This window comes from Gopherus evgoodei, chromosome 22 (genome assembly GCF_007399415.2).
Source record: "Gopherus evgoodei ecotype Sinaloan lineage chromosome 22, rGopEvg1_v1.p, whole genome shotgun sequence".
Lineage (NCBI taxonomy): Eukaryota > Metazoa > Chordata > Testudines > Testudinidae > Gopherus > Gopherus evgoodei.
Window position 1 is genome coordinate 508,170 of NC_044343.1, and position 20,864 is coordinate 529,033.

Sequence of the window (20,864 nt, forward strand, 5' to 3'; positions counted from 1 at the left end):
GTCAATCCTGACATTTTAAAATTCTGGCACAGATCATTGGCAAAAATACCTAGCTAGCTACCTGCTGATAGAAACACTGTTAATATACTACTCTATATTTTCCCTTGTAGAGGTCCTACCAGGTCCTCAGGAACAGGTCCTTTTTCATAGGACACTGTAGACTGTCTTTTGACTCTGTTGTAGGTGTTAAATGACACCTGGGTCTCGTTTCCATCCTGGTCTGAAGACTCCACATTTGTCAGCTCAAAGAAGACTCCCTATGAGGAGCAGCTGCATCGCTGTGAGGATGAACGATTTGAGGTGGTTCTGCTGTTCATCTTAGAACTTTGCAACTTGGTCTCCTGTTCATGTGACCAAGAGCCTTGAAATTATTTATAGTTAAGGCTATGTTTATGTCATGGAAGTCACAGAAACCGTGACTTCCAGAGAATTCCATGACATTTTCTTCCCTGGGGCTGGAGCTGTCAGCAGGCAGCCCCACAGTTCTCAACCACAGCTGGTAGCAGGCCCCCAGCAGCTCCTAGCTGGTGGGAAGCAGGGACCCCCAGAGCTCCCAGGGAGCGAGGGGACCCCCTGTAGCAGCCCAGCTGTAGTAGACGGCAAGGGGGTCTCCCCACTGCAGCCCAGCTGTGGGGGGTGGTGTGGGTGTTAGAGCCCCCAGCCACTGTGGTGATGGAACCCCTCCCTTCCCATTTTCAAAGATACTTTTAGTAAAATCACAGACAAGTCATGGGCTTCTATGAATTTTTGTTTATTGCCTGTGACCTGTCCCTGATTTTTACTAAAAATATCTGTTAACAAAATCTGAGCCTTATTTATAGTCAATAGCCAAATGTTGAACACTTTATTAGAGCCCTGAAAATCCGGGGATATCTGCTTTATATCCATGGACCATTTTTGTGGATTGTGGATAGATACAAATACAAATTTTATATCTAAAGCCCTGCAAATCTGTTGATATCTCTGGATATGGATATCCACAGGTCATTTTTGTGGATCGCAGATCAGATGCAGATACAAATTTTGTATCTGAGCAGGGCTCAATTTATTAGTTAACTCTTCTTGCTGTGTCAGTCCCTCCCCTTCTTTCTACTTTAGCTTTAGTGTGGGCTTGCTTTCCCGAGGCTGCTTTTCTCCAAAGTTAACCCTTTCACACTTCTCCCCCGTAGTGGTGATTGCTTTGTACTTCTCCAGCCTGGGGGGAGGAGGCACAAACACCATAATGCCACTGTGTGTATCACCGGAGGGAAAGGTTTCAAGAGCTTTACATACTCTCCTTTTCATGCAGGGCTTGGAGGTGCCCTGCTAGTACTCTTGCATGTGCTGTAGCTTTAAATATTGCTTTTGGTGTAGAGGATTTTATTTCTAAGCACAGTTTCTGTAAACCAGATATGTCAACTGCATCATAGCACCCTGCTTTGCCAAAGGCAAATGCAGCACAAAATAGCCCTTAAGGAAATCTGGGGGCCAATTTTACAATTGAAAATACTGTCGGAGTTCTCCACCTTGTGAGAATCCTCACTGAAGCCCGTGACTCCTAGTCAGTGGACACTGAAATACAGATACAGATCTGAGCATAGGAGAAGAGAGTAGAGACCAGCTGCTGAATCCTTTCTTAGCTGTGGTATCGTTTGTGAACTTTAACAGTTGGATGTTGTTTTGGAAACCAATCTGGCCACAATACGCGTGTTGGAGAGTGTTCAGAAAAAGCTGTCTCGGATGTCTCAAGAGGATCAGGAGAAATTCCGATTGGATGATTGCTTGGGAGGAACGTCGGAAGTGATCCAGCGCAGAGCCATCTACCGTATCTATGGTGATAAAGCACCAGAAATCATTGAAAGTCTTAAGAAAAATCCGGTTACTGCTGTCCCCGTCGTTTTAAAAAGGTAACTTTCTTGGGTTCACCTATCATTTCTATCTTTAGCTAATGTAGTCTTTGAAAGCTTATTGTTTCAGAAATTACCTATTTTCATCTCGTAGGATTCTGACACAGGACAGAGGTGAGCAATTAATGGAATATCTTTTAAAAATCACTTCAATATAATAGGTCACTTCAATATAATAGGTCACAAAGACTCTCTTAGCCCCATCTGAGAACAGCTTAAACAATACAAATTATGACAGTGCACTGTTGCTCTTGCAGTAACAGTGTTTATATTTCAGTAGAAGGTAACCCACCACAAACTTTGTGGTGATTGTGTAATATGGGAATAACTGTAACAAGATCGCTGCCTCTCCTGCCATCAAAATTGTTAAACTGGTTTTTCATTCATTTTATAAGTAAACCAAGCTATTCCTTTAGTTCTGTGGGGCTTCGCCATTGTTTAGTTTCAGCTGGGATTCCTCCTCCGATAGCTTTCTGTATTAATGTAGACATCTAAAAATACATTTTAAAATTAAACTTTTTTCAAATTCTCTCTTTGGAGGAGGCATTATATAAGCATTTTTTATAGTTTAATTGAAAAGCTAAGCAATTGTGTAAAAGGTTTCAGATTCCTTTTGGTATTAACATGTATGTTTTTTAATTCAGTCTATAATACAGTTTCTGTAATGTAATCATTTCTAGTGCATGACAATCAACTGTTTCACTCCCATCCCCAACCCTGTGAATTCTTCACACTTGCATACTGTATTGCTCTGTAATGGAGCCATGAGAGTGGCTCCATTGTTATGGTTGTGCTCATCCCTGGCTTGCTGAGAAAAGTTCCTTTCTGCACTAAAACTTCTCTTAGTCTCACTTAGAGGAAGGGAGGATTTTATTTTTTGAAAATGAGGTTAATTGGACATGTCATTTTGAATGAGACGTTGGAATAGTGAGGGTGAGGGGGTATGCCTTTTTTTGAAAGTTCTAATTTTTTTTGTCCAGTCATAACTGAAAAATCTCTTTATGAATCTTCACTGAGAACCAGCGGATTCCATGGGTGTGGTGGTGTTAGAGGTGATCTCTGCATGTGATGCAGCACTATTACAGGTCCAATGACCGTTACATAACTGGTGCTATATAATTTCGCATTTTTAACAAGAGGTTTTTATCACCATTTTTCTCCAAAGAACCTCTGCTTGCTAGGCATAGGCATCCCATGTTGATTTTTCCCTTTAAAATTACAATTAACATTTCAGCATGCATTTTAAAAAGAGAAAATACGGTATCAAGCGGAGTGCCCCAAGGGTCGGTCCTGGGGCTGGTTTTGTTCACTATCTTCATTAATGATCTGGAGGATGGCGTGGACTGCACCCTCAGCAAGTTTGCAGATGACAATAAGTTAGGGGGAGAGGTAGATACCCTGGTCCGTAGGGATAGGATACAGAGGGATCTAGACAAATTGGAGGATTGAGCTGAAAGAAATCTTCTGAGGTTCAGCAAGTACAAGTGCAGAGTCCTGCACTTAGGATGGAAGAATCCCATGCACTGCTACAGACTAGGGACTGTGTGGCTAGGCAGCAGTTCTGCAGAAAAGGACCTGGGGTTACAGTATTTCTGGCTGGTCAGATGGAATCCTTGTATTTAAGACAGAGACAGTTAGGTGGGGATCTCCTAGGACCTGAGAAATTGTTCCAGAAAAAGGAGGGCAGAGTTAAGGTGTTGGCACCTCTACTGTGGATTGCCTGAGCTTCTGGCACTTAAGATGTTTTTTAAACTACAATATTTTATATTTCCAGCCATAACTATTTACCAAAGTTTTTTTTTTTTTTTTCCTTTTCCCTTGGGAATACTGAAAGTCTTGCTGTGTCTCAGCAGGCTGCTCTTAAAACATTGTGTGTGAATTTCTGTGGTATGGTTTTCAAATTCTGTTCTGCATTATGCAGGTTGAAAGCAAAAGAGGAGGAATGGCGGGAAGCCCAGCAGGGCTTCAACAAGATCTGGCGGGAGCAGTATGAGAAGGCGTACTTAAAGTCCCTTGACCACCAAGCTGTCAACTTCAAACAAAATGACACCAAAGCCCTGCGCTCCAAGAGCTTGTTGAATGAGATTGAGAGCGTCTACGATGAGGTGTATATGTTAACAAACAATTGATCCTGTCTGTTTATATTGTTCTGTATTGCGTAATGCCCAGAAGTGCAGATCAGAATTGGGTCCCTGTTGTGGGAAGAGCTGTACAAACTTAGAGGAAGATACCACCCCTACCCTGAAGAGCTCATAATTTAAGATGACAGGAGTGGGTGAGGAGAATGCTCAAAAATATATATAACTTGTAGATAAAAATGTGAGAGAGAGAGCATATGTAATCCCATAAATATCCCCTTTCCTCTGCTGTCCCCCAGCCTAGCCATTAACACTTGGCTGATTTGTGTGTGTGTGTGTATTGTGGTGGGAATGGCTCTTGAGAATGGATTGGAAGGATCTTGTTTGTCTCTTGATTACAGCATCAGGAGCAGCATTCAGAGGGGAGAAGTGCCACTACGAACGAGCCTCACCTCATCTTCATCTATGAGGATAAACAGATTCTGGAAGATGCAGCTTCACTCATTAGCTACTATGTGAAACGACAGCCCACTATCCAGAAGGAAGATCAGGCCACCATTCGGCAAATAGTGCATCACTTCGTACCAGAGCTGTTTTTCTCTCAGCTCCCTGACCACAGTATTTCTGAAGAGTCAACTGATGAGGATAGAGAAACCCATCAGGGACAGAACCTGGATGCTCCTGAGCTGCGAAAGAAACATGTGCCTGGGCCTCCAAGCAGCCCTCTGGAGGAGAAAGCTGGCTTCTGTGATGCCGCTGTTGCTGAGCCTCACAAAACTCTGGACGATGTTTATAGTCTGTTCTTTGCCAATAATAATTGGTATTTCTTCCTCCGTCTTCACCAGACTCTCTGCTCAAGGCTCTTAAAGATTTATCGTCAGGCTCAGAAGCAGCTTCTAGAGTATCGAACTGAAAAGGAGAGGGAGAAACTCCTCTGTGAGGGAAGGAAAGAAAAGTCCAATGATCCAGCCATGGAACTGAGATTGAAACAACCAAGTAAGAGCATTGTGCAGACTGGGAATTATTTTGCTCTTAGCAGTCTGAGTTCCTTATGCAGAGACCATTTGCAATGACTGGGACGAGCTGGCACGAATATGAGGAATATAGATACTGAGACTTCTCCAGCGTCTGAGAATTATGGATTCATAACTAATGTTACCTGCATATATTAATCAGAATAGTTAGGGGATAACTTACAAGGCAAGGGACACATTTTTGTTCATTTAGACCTCTACAAGCCCATTGGCTGTTGTATGAGATATACCTTGTCTTCTATATAGGTATTTCTAGAACATGGGAAAATACTGTTATGAATTGTCTTGGAGTTTGTTGCTTACATTTAAAATATATACACCTGTGAGAGATGAGTCAGGCACTGCCCCAGTGACCATTTAGATAGTCACACTGTTCTCCTGGGGTCTTCTGTGTGCTGTCAGTGGCAACTGAAAAGATGTGGTTGGTGCTGCACTTGAAGGGTCTTGCTTGTGTCTAAAAATAGTCTTGGTGCCAAATGTCCTAGATCTAGAGCACAGTTATCTCTTCTGTCCCCTGTCTCGGGGCCACTCTCTGCCTCTTGTGTGCAGTGACTGCTGCTTTCTCCTGCCCAGGTGAGGTGGAGTTGGAGGAATACTACCCAGCATTCTTGGATATGGTGAGAAGTTTGCTGGATGGGAACATTGACCCCACACAGTACGAGGACACTCTGAGGGAGATGTTCACTATCCACGCCTACATCGGCTTCACCATGGACAAGCTGGTGCAGAATATTGTCCGCCAGGTAATTGTCTCTCAAATCATCTCTTAGTGCTTCCAAAGGGGTGGACAGCCCCTCCTTGTCCTATTGATAAACAGGTCTGTCAGTGTGTCTGAGAGAGCTCGCAAAGGTCAGAGTAAAAGTAAAGAGGAACTTCACCTTAGAGCAACACTTGGAATGTATCTCCTGGTGAGACAGGCATTCATCTCTCCGTTTCCCTCCCCATCTCTCCCTAGCTTAAAAACCCTGAGTATCACAGTTTAAAGGAATTGGCATTTGAAAATCTAGGCCTGTGGACTTGCAGCTTCTGTAAGCTTCAGTATTTCCTCTTTGGTTTATATAGTACCATTAGGGTTACAAGGTATCCTGCAAACATAAGAAGCCAAGATTTCTCCTGAGGTGTTTATACAGCCGTTAGTAGGTGGTGGAAAAAAGGCAGAGGAAATCGTCAAAGGAAACAACTATTGGTAAAAACAGGAGAAAATGCAGTTTGTGAGCTGAAATTTCTATGGCCAGTTAACTTACGACTACACATCTCATTGATTTCTCTGCTGGTGACACTTGACTGTCCCCACCAGAGCCATTGGGAAGCTTTGATTACAAGTTTAGTGAGTCTGAATTGTCTAACTCTATTAATAATTGAGCTCTCCATTACCAGGTTAGCAATTAGATATTTAAACAAATGCTTTGACTTGACTGCCCCTTGCTCCCTCTGTTACATTCATTGCAAAATGGGACGGGGGAGGGCAGAGGTAAGGGAGTAGTGTGGGTTGCATCAGTGTATGTAACACACTTGCTACAAACTTGCTGACCCCCTTTTCTCTTGATAATAGCTTCACCATCTTGTGAGTGATGATATCTGCCTGAAGGTTGTAGAGCTCTACTTAAGTGAGAGAAAGCGAGGTGCTGCTGGAGGCAACCTATCCTCCAGGTGTGTCCGGGCAGCCAAGGAGACCAGCTATCAGTGGAAGGCTGAGCGCTGCATGGCAGATGAGAACTGCTTCAAGGTGAGAGCTTGCTTCAGGGGAATTACCCGAAGCAGAGGGGAATCAGACTGGGGTGGTGCAGACAGCAGCAGTCTGGTGCTCTCCTGATAGCCTAGCACCCAAGAGATGAGCCGCATCCTGTCACTTAGGGCTGGGGAGTTTTCCTATCTTTGTATCTCCTAGCCAAGGAGGCTGTGACCAAGCACCCATCAGAGAGTTTGCTCCTATTCAGAAACGCAGGAAGCCTTTGAGTGAATATGTTACTTTTCAGATAGTTCCATGGGGCATGTGGCACTTTGGAAGCAAATAAAAAGTCAAAGCTCTTTCCTGACAGGACAGCAGGCAAGGAGAGCTGAAAGGAGAGGGCTTCTGCCCTGTAGCCACAGCATGAATGCTGGCTGCACCCAGACCTAGCTAGGCAAGTCCAAAAGGGTGTGGTGAGTTTCAGTGCTGGGGTTAGAGTTTGGAGGCTTTGTGGACAGTGAATTTCAAGGAAGGATTTGAATGTGGAAGGATGGAGTCTTAAGGCATCTTTGCAGAGGGCCCAGGAGGTTAGTTCCAGAGGGACTGGTGGGGAGGCAGAGGGAAGAGATGGTGCTTATAGTAGCCAGCACAGGTGATAACCAAAGCTTTGGAGCGTGGTTCTAACAATAAAGATCGAATTAAGAGGAAAGTCTTGTAGAAGAACAGTCAGCATTTGGCAACAGTTTGGACAGGCATGGGCAAGGGCAAGAGAAGCCTAATATAACATCAGGGTGGTGAGGAGGATAGTGGAGCAACTAGCGGTATTGGAGGGCGAAGGGTTAGGAGGAGGACTGAAAGGAAGGATGGAGCTTTGTTTTGATGTATTAAGTTTGAGGAGTTACTCTGCTAAGGGTGATGGGGCAGGCAGAGAAGCAGGTTTCACAGAAGGAGGGTGAGTGGGGGAGGGCAGAGCTTGAGAGTTTGAAGGAACATCTGCATAAAGGTGGTATTGAAATCCCCAAGGACACAGTGTAGAGGAACGGAGAAAGTGGTAGCAAGAACAGAGCCTAGTTTTCTGTGTGGTCAAGCATCAGGGTGCCATGTTGTATATTCACCTCTTCTCCAATCTGTCATGTTCAGATTAATTTCTATGAAAATTCAGCACACTGATCTGGGCTCCTGCGCAGCTCTGGAGGCTGCACGTGACATCCCATGTGTCTCACTTCATTACAGGTAATGTTTCTTCAGAGGAAAGGGCAGGTGATAATGACCATCGAGCTACTAGACACAGAAGAAACCCAAACAGAAGACCCTGTGGAGGTTCAGGTAATTACGTTGGAATGACTATGGAGTCACCTCTGTGCCACTGACAAAGGAGGCTGCCAGGAATATTCCCTTATTTCACTCCCAAGTGTGGGACAGGCTTTCCCAGGACATTGAGTGTACTTGGGGTAGAGCATGTGGAGGACTGTGTTCCCTTGCTATAGAGGCTGCTGATACAGAAGTGGATTTAAACGCAAATGGGCTCAGGGGTGGTTGGGTTAGGTACAGGCAGCTTTAAAAGCAGCCTGGAAATACACTATTAGGGCAACTGAGTTTATTCTGACTGGGGAGATATGACTTGGAAACGGTCTTTCTTGTATAGCACTTGGCTAACTACATGGAACAGTACGTTGGGGTGGAGGGCGTCCCAAACAACCAGAGCGATGGCTTCTTACTGAAACCGGTCTTTCTGCAAAGGTGAGCTCTCCCCTTTCCCTGGTGTCTTGCCCACAACAGCTGGTTCTACTGCAGTCCTGTGTGTTGAGATTATTTTGGTTCGATTCCTGTGTGGAAGAGTCTCTTCAAATTTTATTTCTCTTGCACTTTCCATCCCTAGCAGCTCAAAACCAATATACTGTACACACCGTTCCAGAGAAATACAGGCACTCTGGGGTGCAGGTTTGCAGCCAGTGTGTGGCGCTCTGCACAAGGGCATTGAAGGCAGCACTCAGGTTTTCACAGAATACAGAGTGTACAATAAGGAGAAGAGAGTAGGACTTTCTTCTAAGCAGTCCCTCTTTTGGGGGGAAATTTAAGGCCTAATCCCTTCTGCACTTCATCACAAAAGTGTGCCAACCTTGGGGGTAAGGAGATGGTCTGGAAGCAAAGTTCCTGGGAAGAGCCAGGCATAGGAATGTGAATTTCGTGCTCTGATCTTTGGTGACTAGGCGGGTGGAAGTTGAATAGCCAGGGATTTTAAATTACTTCATAATACTTGGTTTTGTCCTAGGAACCTTAAAAAATTCCGCAAGTGGCAATGCAAGCAAGTGAGAGCTCTGCGGAGTGAAGTGAAGAGTTCCTGGAAGAGGCTGATTGGGGTGGAGAGTGCATGCAACATGGACTGCAGGTTCAGGCTCAACACCCACAAAATGATGTTCATCATGAACTCTGAAGATTACATGTACAGGCGGGGCACTCTCTCCCGAGCCAAGCAGGTGCATGTCCTGTTATTCTCTCAACAGCTCAGGCACTGGCAGAGATGGGGAACTTGAGCTGCGAGACCTGCAGTGACAGGAATCTCATGGCTGAATTCCTACAGGCTGCTCCCTGGAGTCACATTTCCACATTGGCTGAAATAGCAAAGGAACTGGTAAATGCTGTATACCTTAGTTTACTGGCCATAGCTTTACTATGCAAGCTGTACAGGAGGATAGTTCCATTTAAGAAGCAGAGGCCTCTAGAGGCAGGTAAAAGGGATATGTGCTCCTCTGGTTGTTTTATATCTCAAGTATCCAGAGAGCTGAAGATTTAACCTTCTCCCCTACGAGCCTTTCTGTGACCTTTACTGTCCTTGTCTCAGGTGCAGCCCATGGTTCTGCTAAAGCACCACCAACAGTTTGAAGAGTGGCACAGCAGGTGGCTAGAAGAGAATGTTACAGTGGAGGCAGCAGAACTGGTTCAAGACTGGCTAATGGGCGATGAGGATGAGGACATGGTCCCGTGCAAAACAACTTGTGAGACGGTGAATGTCCATGGGGTCCCCGTGAATAGATACAGAGTCCAGTACAGTCGCCGTCCAGCCTCACCATGAGCAGAAACTCATCCACGTGACCATGCCAAGCAGGAGCTTTGCCGGCAAAACACTTTTACTCTCTGAGAATAGTGGTGGGAATGCAATGTATGTATTAATGATATTTATCCAAACAGCATTTTACTTTGGGGTATGATGTATTTTCCATATGGCATAGAATTGTCTCCTCGCAGTGTAATCCTCCAGGCTATGTCATCATGAAGAGAGCTAAAGCTGTTCCTGGAAGAGGGCTCTTAGCATTGCCACTCTGTACAGTAGCTTTCTAGCTTCAGGCCTCCCACAAGTCAGCTGGTGTGGGAAAGGCTGAGCAAGGTGGGCTGGCTACTTGGGGGGGTGCCAAGTGCTCAGCTCCAGAAGAGCTGCCAATGGCTACTGCATTGGAGGAACAGGGCAAGCTGGCCTGGCTGCTTGCAGGGTGGCTGAGGGGGCTGCATGCTCTAGCGAGTGTAGAGCATGATGGGTGCTAGAGCTGACACTGGCAGCTGCTTTCTCTTTTTTAAGTGTTTAATGTTTTATGTCCCTCTGCATTTCATGCCATGTCTCAGTCTGCAGAACTTCTTAATATAACCCCTCAGGGCCAGTGGGCCCAGAGCACTGGGCACAGATCACTGGCTTTGCCATGGGTGCTGGTACTCAGTTGCATTATCTGTTCATACGAATGAAGCTATGAATGCCACATGCATTACTGCGGCTGTGATGAGGAAATGCCAAATCTTGAGACATCGGGGGAAATGAGCCCCTCGAATTTTAAAACAGCTAGATTGGCTAAGGGTTTCAGAGCAGGTGCTAATCAGAAATGGCTCCATGGGCTGCGTTGCTGAGCAAGTGAGCCTGGGCACATTCTCTGCCTCCGCAGATAATTCTGTATTGGATCCGTCAATCTTTATAAAACTGTGTCATGCTGCAATATCCTGCCTTCTCATTTCAGGAACTGCTTGAAGCTGGAATAAAATCCATGAGGAGGTCTGGGTTTTTTGTTTGTGTTTTGCATGCTGATTGACAGCCTCTGGAGACTGTATGTTGCAGACACAAATCTGAGTACTGCTGGGATAATAACGCTTACAAAGTGGATCAGTAGATGGAGCTCTTAAAGCATGTTTGCATTGGCTTGGAGGGTTTCCTAGATACCGCTCTTTTTTGCTGATGTCTGTACAGACGCTCTCTTTTGCAGTGACACACAGAAATGTGTATTCAGAGGATTCTGTCCAGGCATAAGCAGTGTAGACAAGCTATTCCATTGACACTTTCTGTACCTCCTCCTGAACTCTGCCAAAAACCAAAACAAACAAAAAAAAACACCTCACCCACCATGCTCCGCACCAAACAGAACTCTGCATTTGTCTTCTGACTTAAACCTAACAAAAGGACCAGAAAGTTCAGAGTCAAGGCAGCCCTGCAACCCCATCCTCACTTCACTTGTGTATTGCTGAGCCTGGGAACAGCACATAATCCTGTGTAAAATACATGGTGTCATGAGGCAAATCTAGCGTCTTTTTGGCCCCGACTCCAAGGTCTCCTGGCCTTTGGGGGGAATTGGATCCCCTGATGTGTTTTGTTTCTGTGGTTTGGTTTTTATGGTTATAATTTCTGCTGGACCCAAGTAGTAGCCTATGGGAATCGTGCTGTGTTTACCCCACTGTACTGCATTTGGTTTTGCAGTTGTCTCACTTGACATCAGGAGAAATGGTCCATTTGTGCACATTTGACCTAAAACTGTACCAGTTGTTTCTTTTTTGCAAGATAATCTTTGTGAGTGGGAGGCAGCAAGGCTGACCGTTTGGCATTTGTGGCCACATGCACATCCATTGCCAGCAGTGCGCTTTGTACCATGAAACCAGATTCTCATTATTCAGGGCTCAACTGATGCCAGTGGCGGAAATGATATGAAGTTTTTTTCAAAGCCCTTGGCTTGTTTTAGGTAAGGGCTGGAGCTCTGTGAGAGGTTAGGATATATCTGACTAGTGCAACATCCCCTTTTGCCTCTACGCAGCTCTACAAATGCACCTCAATCCTGTTCAACATTCTGCTGTCCCAAGCAGAGATGACCAACTGTGCCAAATTTTGTTATGGTTTTGTGATACAGACAAATGTTTACTAGAAAGTAGCTTGCAACTTGTGGCTTAAAATGCAATTGATTCTAAGTCTCCCAGGGTGCGTAAGGCTAATACACGCATGGACCCTGGTCAGTCTCCCCAACATTTTTAAGTGTACTTCAGGTATTTTTAAGCATCCTTATTTTGTAAACCTTAATTTATAATCTGAATGGATTAAGTGAGACTTTCATCCTTTACGGCACTATTGTCTCAAATGTGATAGTGGCAAATGATGTGAATGAAACAAGTGGGTGGTGCCAATGTGTTTGAGAGCAGCCTGCTAACCTTTGAGATTTCAGCATTTGAATGCTGTCTGTCTTCTAGCATGAAAATGATTAAAGAAAGTTTGTTCTTCCTTTTAATTTTTTATTTTTTTTTTTGGAAGGGTCTTTGCTTTGGGGCTTGTAATTGCTTTGCCAGCTCTTTGAATGTAGTTTTTTAATATTTATTTGCACATTCAAGTAAAATAAAATATTGATTTTAAAAGTCAGCAGCTCTCACTGAGTTCTCTGTTTTAAGTGAATTTAGAGTGGGTGACAGCCCTGGAGACTGAAGACTCATTTCTAACTATAGAACAGCCTGATAACAGGCTATACAGATGTCTGTAAAGGCAGGAGCAGGACAGCCAGTGCCACCTTGTTATCTGGATATCTGTTTGCTATCGCCTGCACCAAGACTTCCAATGCACTTAATAGGGCCAATAGGGTGTCCTCAAAAAGGAAACAACTTGTGGCCATTAGTATCTTGGGCTGGTTTTGAGTGACTAGACTAGAGGCTCTCGCTGCTACTCCATTACCAGTGCCAACTGTTCTACTTATCTGACCTATAAAAACACTGCTTTTCTGGATCTGACTAGCTTGTTGTATGTAGGGGCTGGTGTCTTGAGTATTTGACTTTCCTTGGTCTACCTCAAAGGTTTAGACAGTGCTATGGTTTCTGGGTTTCATTTTCAAGTGCCAGTGAAAAGTGGAGACATTTTTTGGCTTTAAATACTCTGGCCAAAATGTGCCCTTCACAGAGAGCTGGGGGCATTCGACCCATCTAAAAATCAGGCCACTTCTTTAAGTATAAGAGATGATTTAGGTGCCTAACTTTAAATCATCCAAGCCTGAAAATCTTAGCCATTGTCTGCATGAATGAAACATCACTGTGAAAAAGGCTAATGCAGTCCTAGAATGCAGCAGGCAAGGTATTTCCAGTAGAGATATAGAAGTGTTATTACCATTGATACAAGACCCCTCATCTGGAATACTGTCCAATGCTGATCTCCCATGTTTAAGAAAGATCAATTCAAACTGGAGCCAGGTGCAGCGAAGGGCGACTAGGATGATCAGAGGAATGAAGAACCTGCCTTATGAGAGGAGACTTAAGGAGCTACCTTGTTAAGCCTAACAAAACAAAGGCTGCAGGGAGATATAATCGCTTCTATAAATACATCAGTGGGATAAACACGGGGGGAAGGTATTTCAGTTAAGGGCCAACATTGGGACAAGAACAAATGGATATAAATGACCCAAAAAATTTAGGCTTTACAGGCAAAAAAACGAACTTGGGAGAGCTGGGGAGGACTTTAGGTGAGGGACAGGATCTTTAAGCCTGTAACCTGAGCCAGGTAGGGGGGAAGGGGTTAGCACCTTGGCCCGGAAAGCTGGACAAAGAAATTCGCCGGCTGGAGGAGGGGCAGGTCAGTTTCGGTTTTGGGCTGGGTGAGGGGAATTCAGGGGATCCTGTGCTGGGATCCAAGCGCCCTGAACCCCAAGGACATGATTAGGGGGGTCCTGGTTGGGCCTCCAAGCTCTGCTGTAACCTGTGTTCCTGTTGTCCAATAAACCTTCTGTTTTACTGGCTGGCTAAAAGTCACTGTGGGTCCCAGGAAGAGGGGTGCAGGGCCAGACTCCCCCGCACTCCGTGACAGAAGGTATTTCAGTTAAGGGCCAACATTGGGACAAGAACAAATGGATATAAATGACCAACAAATTTAGGCTTTACAGGCAAAAAAACGAACTTGTTTCAAGACTGAGCTTGATACATTTATGGAGAAGGTAGTATTATAAGGTTGCAATGGCTCATCTGTGACTGCAATTAGCAAATATCCCCAATGGCAGGAGATGGGACACTGTAGTAACTCAGAGACCCTCCCCCCCAACCTTCTCCAGAAAATTTTTTCCCAGGTATCTGCTGGTGGGTCTCAGGATCTAGCTGATCACCATATCCGGGGTGGGGAAGGATTTTTTCCCCAGATTAGAGTGGCAGAGACCCTGGGTGGGAAGTTACCTTCCTCTACAGCCTGGGGCACAGGTCATTTAGGGATTTGAACTAGAGTGAATGGTGGCTTCTCTGTAACTTGAAGTCTTTAAGATTTGAGGACTTCAGTAGCTCAGCCAGAGGTTACTATTACAGGAGTAGGTTGGCGAGATTCTGTGGCAGCAGATCTGACTAGATCATGATGGTCCCTTCTGGCCTTAAAGGCTGAGTGTATGAATCACAAAACAAGTGTCCTTCAGCCTGTCTGGCTATCTGTAATACCTTGTGCCTCACTTTCATAATGGTTTTTCTCTTCAGATCACCATCACAAGGTAGAGAAGTACTATTGGCTTCATTTTACAGACAGAAACTGAAACTCAGAGATTAGTGACTTGACCAGTGCCACCCAGGGAGTCTGTGGCAGTGCAGAGAATTGAACCCAGGTCTACTGAATCCTTGGGTGGTACATTATGACTGGATCATTCTTCCTGGTCAGACGTGGCCATTACCACAGATCTGGTATTGAAGGAACAGACTAGAACTATTGTCCCCTCTTTTGCTGTGTATTATAATAGTTATATTCTCTATTATTTCCTCCTCTGAGCACTTACCTATTAGACTAAAGTGCTGCAAGTATAAATGTCACTTGGTTGCAGCACTGCTACAAGCTGGATCCTCTAGTATCTCTCAGATCCTAAAAGAGACATTATATACTGTGTTTTGTTTAAGTGCTAAATGCAATTAAAGTATTTTTCAGTCCAGGTCCAGTCTGCTTGAAGCTCATCTCTCTAGTCCAGTATCTGGGAGCTTTAATCTTACTCTTCTGCAGCTCCTGCTCTGTAAAATGAGATGTGGTTCACCGTCCTGGAACCTGCCTGCTAGCCATTTTGTTTTCTAGTGTAGTCTGCCACGGCTCTGTTAGACCTAAGCAAAGATGGCCTGAGATGGAGAAAGCAAAGAGCCCATGAGGTGGCACAATCACTCTATGAAAAGGCAGCTTTTTAAAGGAAAGTGGTTAAAAAAAAAATTCTGCAGAACTCACTGCACAAACTACTGTTTATTTCCAGCAGCACCCACATGGTGCTAGGTGCTGCACAAACATGATCCAATCCTGGCTCCCTAAGAGCTTACATGCTAAATTAACCACTGAAGCTAAATAAGAGGCATTCAATAAAGTTACTTCAGTTCGCAAGTCTTTGGAACATGTGCTTAAATTTATTGCAATAAACTGCAATCATGAAAATAGCCTGTCACCTTTGGCCTTCCCAAATTCCTGCATAATAACAGAGGTAACTATCTTCCCAGTGAGCTCTAGCTAACAAAAGAATTAATGTATATTTTTGTAAAGGAAGCTGCAGTGATGTGACCCAGTCTGATAGGAGTTTCCTTTACATCATTCTCAATACTCAGTTGTCATAACAAAACGGAACTGTCCTTTTTTGTTCAGCGTATGATTTGCTCACAAGGAAACAAGCTGTTTTTCTGTTTCTCCTACAGATAATCCTCTGATGCATAAACTGCATGGGATAATTTGACAAAAAAAATACAGGGTTGGTGCCTGTGAGGACACAATACACTTTATACAAAGGCCTCCTCTCAGAAATCTTGGCCATCTTACAAAGAAAATGTCCCCCAGGCTACAAGGGAGGGAATAGGAGCTCTGAAGGGACAGCCAGATCCTGACATCATCTAGCCCAGTCTGAGCTCAGACAGAAATCTCATCAAGTGAGCAACTTTAATGGCAAAGAACAAAATTTGTTTAACAATATTTTTCTTGATAGTTGGATGAAATAGGCATGAATTATTTTCTAAATCAAACAAATGGGAAACACTAAAGGGAGTAGCTGGACTCCGTTTAATAATTTGCTTTTTATTTTACATGTTCCTGTACTATATTCTGCAAACTCCTTGCAGAGAGCATGAGCCTGTGAGCAAGCAGCAATGACCTAGGAACTCCTCCTCCCCCGGACAGTAAAATGGGATTATTCCTTCGCACGCAGTAGTCAACTCCAGTGCAATTAAGACTTTGTCTTGACTCAGGCAGCCATTCCACCTTGCACTTATGTAAGTTACAGCTTGGTCTGCAATCACAACCTATGCAAATTGTAATCGAACCCCAAATGGCAGCTGCTTTGCACAGTCAAGGCTGCTAAGAAACCCACATCATCTGTAAGTGTCTGTGTCAGGGAAGGAATGCCCCATCCCAAAAGCCTTGTGCCTACAGACAGGAAATTGACCTGCATGACTATTCTGGAATAACTCATCTCCTTTAGCTGGACACTGTGCTGGAATAATTACTCTGCTTTGCAACCAGAGTAATTATTTGACAATAAAATCACTTATTTTAGAATAGAGTCCAACCAGGAATTATTCCCCCACATAGACAAGCCCAAAGTTTGTGAGCTCCCATCCAAGGTAAAGGACATTAGCAATGAACAAGGGCTTTACTCTTGAACATTTGTATTAGGGAAGTGGGTAGAGGTCAAGGTCCTGTATGCTCAATAAAGGTGATAAATGGCAGTCTCTGCCCCCAAAGAGCTACTTCTAAAAGCCAGAGCCTACTGGGTGTTATTGTGCCTTGGCTTCTTGAGTGTTAGCTCTTTAGGTAACATAATAGGATGTGCCCAATCAAGGAGCAGTGAATACTGAGGTTGCTTCAGTTTTCATTAGGTGAGGGTCACACAAATTATTGGGGGTCTGTGGCCTCTATATTTACCACATTCCTCTTCCCACCTCCTTTAAATATATCCATCTGAACACCCTACCTGCCTGGCACCTGGATGGGGTCCTCAGTTCAAATGGAGTGAGATCACAAATGGTCAGTTTACATGTCTAATCCTGTTGCCATATCAACAGTTACAAGAAGCAAATTCTATAAAGGAAATGCCAGTTGAACAGCAATAACTCAGCAGTGGCCTGCATCCTGGAGCTGCTTCCTGGGGAGGGTTATGTTGGGAGTGTCATTCTATGGCCTCTCATTCTTACTTATAGAAGCCTGGATTCTACCTGGGAAGCAGAGACTTTGAAAAAGATTTGGTGGTCATGGTAGATAATCATCTGAACATGAGTTTACAGCACCACTGTAAAGGGCTAATGCAACTATGGGACGAGTAGACAGGGGAGTCTCAAGTAGGAGTAAAGAGGTTATTTGGTTTTGGTATTTGGTGCTGCAGCTGCTGCCGCAATATTGTGTCCCGTTCTGGTGCCCCCAATTCAAGGATGTTGATTCATTGGAGAGGGTTCAGAGATGAGCCATGAGAATGATTGAGCATGTTCTTTAATCTATTTAGCTTCAAAGAGATTAAGGGGTGACTTGATTACAGTCTATAAGTACCTAGCTGGGGAACAGCAATTTCATAATTGGCTCTTCAATCTAGCAGAGAAAGGCATAACATGATCTAAGGGCTAGAAGTTGAAACTAGACAAATTCAGACTGGAAATAATGCATACATTTAAAAATGGTAATTAATTACTAGAACAACCTGCCAAGGGTTGTGATGGATTTTACAGCATTGACGTTAAAAAATCAAGATTGGATGTTTTTCTGAACAATTGGCTCTAGGAATTATTTTGGGGCTTTATGGCCTGTGTTATATAGGTGCTCAGACTAGAGCACAATAGTTCCTTCTGGCCGTCGAAGCTATTGAATACTGGGGAAAAAATCCAGCAAATCAGAGCTATTTATAGTGAAGACAAATGACTGGCTGGCAGGTTTGGATCAGAATAGGGACCATGGCCCTAGGGTGATGCATACTTTAGAATCAGTTATTAGTTACTCTGCGCTGGTGCTGTGCAGGGCACTTTACCCTGCAGAGAATGACTGAATCCTAGTCCCAAGGCACTTACAATCAATAGGCAGCTGCACGCAGGAGGAACCAACACCGCAGGCTGGGGATTGGGTATGGGATGGTGGAGGGTCTCTGGGGAAAGACCACAGAGTCACAGCCTAAGCCAGGGGGTTGCAGCCTTTTTTCATTTGCAGATGCCCTAATTACTTAGAATGGAGGTGCAGACCGCTTTGGAAATCTCAGACATTGTCTGCGGACTGCTGGGGTTCCGCAGATCACAGGCTGTAAATCACTGGCCTAAGCAGTCAAAGAGGCTAACACAAAGTAGTACACAGGGAACGTTTTACATGTCCAAGAACACCTTCTCCATAAGGCTCCTTGCAAAAGTGAAATTGAAGCAGGGACTTAGAGATGTGCCATGGGGGTAGAGAGTTATAGTGTTGTAGGCGGTGAGGGGAGGAAAGACCATGAAACTCATGGGGGCTTATAAGGAAAGGGTATGGAGTGAGATCCCAGTGAGTAGCTGGGGTAACAGAAGGGGATGAGAGGAGGCTGGAAGGTCGTGTGGGGCCCTGAAGGTGAGAAAGAAAAGCTGGAATCTGATGTGTGAAGTGACTGGGAACTGCGGGAGGGAGGTTAAAGAGCAGTGAAGGTGTCTGTAGCTGATGACCAATGCCACATGAGTGGCTGGTCAGATGAGAGTGTCAGTGAGGCTGCAAGTCATCTCTCTAGCTGGGTGGAGGCATCATGGGAGGCTTATGGTTAAAAGAGCCATAATTTCTATTTATAACGGTCAGCAGTGGCTTCCTGTGCCTTGTGGTTCCAAGCTGGATGTGACTGACATTCAGCGGCTGGGGAAGGCAGGGCCAGAGCCGCATTCATGGAAAATGTGACGTTATGCTGATGCTAGTGGAAATAATCCACATGTTTGTCTGCAAAGCCATGGAGCTGCTCCTGGTATCTAGACTACAACCATCATCTAAGGTTAGGGAAGGTGCCCAGCTGAACTGAGGTTTCTACCTTGATATCTAATGGTTTCAAAATGACATTCCCTAGAGACATGAAATGGGGATCTTGGGATGAGAAATAACCTTTTGGCTTCTCTTTCCTGCATTAAATCTGCCACACCCTTGAAAATCTGAGTCTGGGATAGCTCCTTCGTAATTTTCTTCAATAGCTCTACAGTCCCTGGCCGGCTCTTCCCGTGTATCCCCACAGGCTGGGATCTCTGGGGCAACAGTATTCTTTGTACCTGTAGACAATCAATTGCACAATGAATTGCCTTAAAATCAGCTTTGTCCCCCCACAGGCAGGGATCACACGACTGTCACAGCTTATTAGCATCTCTTGGAAACCTCTGTCACTAAAATGTTCAAACAATCTGTTCTGCATCTAAACAATCAGTAACAATCCCACAGCATCTGCAAAGTAAAGGATACAGCAATAAGTAACCTCTCCCTGCTCCACCCCAGAGACCTGACCATAGAAAGCAGGGCTGTGAGTTGCACACTATCTGAACTGATTATGTCTAATTGTTTGCATACAGAGCGTGAAAAGGATCCTGGTTGAGGCATGGAAAATATGTGGTCGCATGAGTCATTCTGTAATGTTCATAAATCCTGGGAGAATCGCAAAAGCAAAACATCTAACATTGCATCTTCCCTGCCCAGCGGAACGCCACCTCTGGACACGCTCAGCCCAAGGATGTGGGAATATGGCAAAAGCAAAGGAAATAGGATAATTTTCTCCTTGAACTAGAGGAATCTCATCAAACAGCAGCCAGGCTCGGATTTGCAACCTTCACAGAAGAGGCCATTCATAAGTGAACCAGAAAGAAATGAGCCATCAGTGATATTGCCAAATCAAATTCACAGTTCCTGCTGCCAGGACTGCAGCTCCTGTGCTTAGGTCGTTGCTGAGACAGCAGGCAAGAGCATCGTGGTGGGGCAAGAGCCTCCAACCATCACTGCTGCCCCTAAGACAGTGTCACCTAACGTTGAGCTGTCCTCCTGCTTCACTGTCGTCCATGTCTCACTGGAGGGTAAAGCAGTCTGGGCAGGGCTTTTACCATTTTTTTGCAGCAATTAGGACATGCTCTGCATTTATCTGAAAGATGTGGGATGGGTTGGGGACTCCCCCATAGATGTGGGGTAAGAACTTGGCAGAGCACAGAGGGGTCTTAAAGTATTGAACAGTGAAAGCGCTCAAGGCCTAAGTAGCAGAGGAGGGTCAGGGCTTGGGGAATAGCTGGTGGGAAATGACAGCATCACATGCTGTGGCAGGTCCCCAAAGGCCCTTTATGCAGCTGTAAATGGTTGTAAAATGGGTCACCCTCATAGCATTTTTATCATATAGATAGTAATAGTCTTTTGTTCCTCCAGACCAGGGGTAAGCACCCTGGTGGGCCGGGCCAGTTTGTTTACCTGCTGCGTCGGCAGGTTCAGCCGATTGTGGCTCCCACTGGCCATGGTTCGCCATCCCAGGCCAATGGGGGCGGCAGGAAGCACCGCGGGCTGAAGGATGTACTGGCCGCTGCTTCCTGCCGCCCCCATTGGCCTGGGACAGCAAACTGCGGCCACTGGGAGCCATGATTGGCCGAACCTGCTGACGCGGCAGGCAAACAAACTGGCCCATCCTGTCAGGGTGCTTACCCTGGCGAGCCGCGTGCCAGAGGTAGGGTGACGAGATGTCCTGGTTTTGGTTTTATAGGGATAGTCCCAGTTTTTGGGTCTTTTTCTTATATAGGCTCCTATTACTCCCCCACTGCAGCCCGATTTTTCACACTTGATGTCTGGTCACTAAAGGTTGCCGACCACTGCTCCAGACCATTAATTAGCAGGGAAGAGCTCTCAGGCCTCCCTGCAGGTTTATTGAGTAACGGGGCTCTGGAAGCACAACTCCTTCCTAGGGGAGAGTCACTGACATTCAGTTTTATCTCCCCGGTTACAGAGTCATCCTGTGTATCCTTGTCAGACAGACACCATTTCCTCTTTGGTGGG

At 45.1% G+C, this 20,864-nt stretch overlaps 1 protein-coding gene across 3 annotated transcripts in view; it reads left to right on the forward strand.

Annotated features, from left to right (window-relative positions):
- Positions 1-16,141, forward strand: part of SIN3B (SIN3 transcription regulator family member B) — a 35,105-nt gene extending 18,964 nt beyond the window's left edge. Inside the window, exons 10-20 of one of the 3 annotated variants that reach the window (XR_003997447.1) lie at positions 184-300; positions 1,648-1,886; positions 3,808-3,991; positions 4,366-4,960; positions 5,572-5,741; positions 6,551-6,724; positions 7,901-7,993; positions 8,313-8,407; positions 8,940-9,144; positions 9,510-9,827; positions 15,992-16,141. Coding sequence is in view for 1 of the 3 variants with exons in the window: in XM_030540063.1 (XP_030395923.1) it covers positions 184-300; positions 1,648-1,886; positions 3,808-3,991; positions 4,366-4,960; positions 5,572-5,741; positions 6,551-6,724; positions 7,901-7,993; positions 8,313-8,407; positions 8,940-9,144; positions 9,510-9,740 (2,103 nt within the window). In the remaining 2 variants the exon portion in view is untranslated. Of the gene's footprint in view, positions 1-183; positions 301-1,647; positions 1,887-3,807; positions 3,992-4,365; positions 4,961-5,571; positions 5,742-6,550; positions 6,725-7,900; positions 7,994-8,312; positions 8,408-8,939; positions 9,145-9,509; positions 12,324-15,991 lie in introns of those variants that run through there. The other 2 variants (XR_003997446.1, XM_030540063.1) reach the window with 2 other exon arrangements.
- The last annotated feature ends 4,723 nt before the right edge of the window (positions 16,142-20,864 follow it).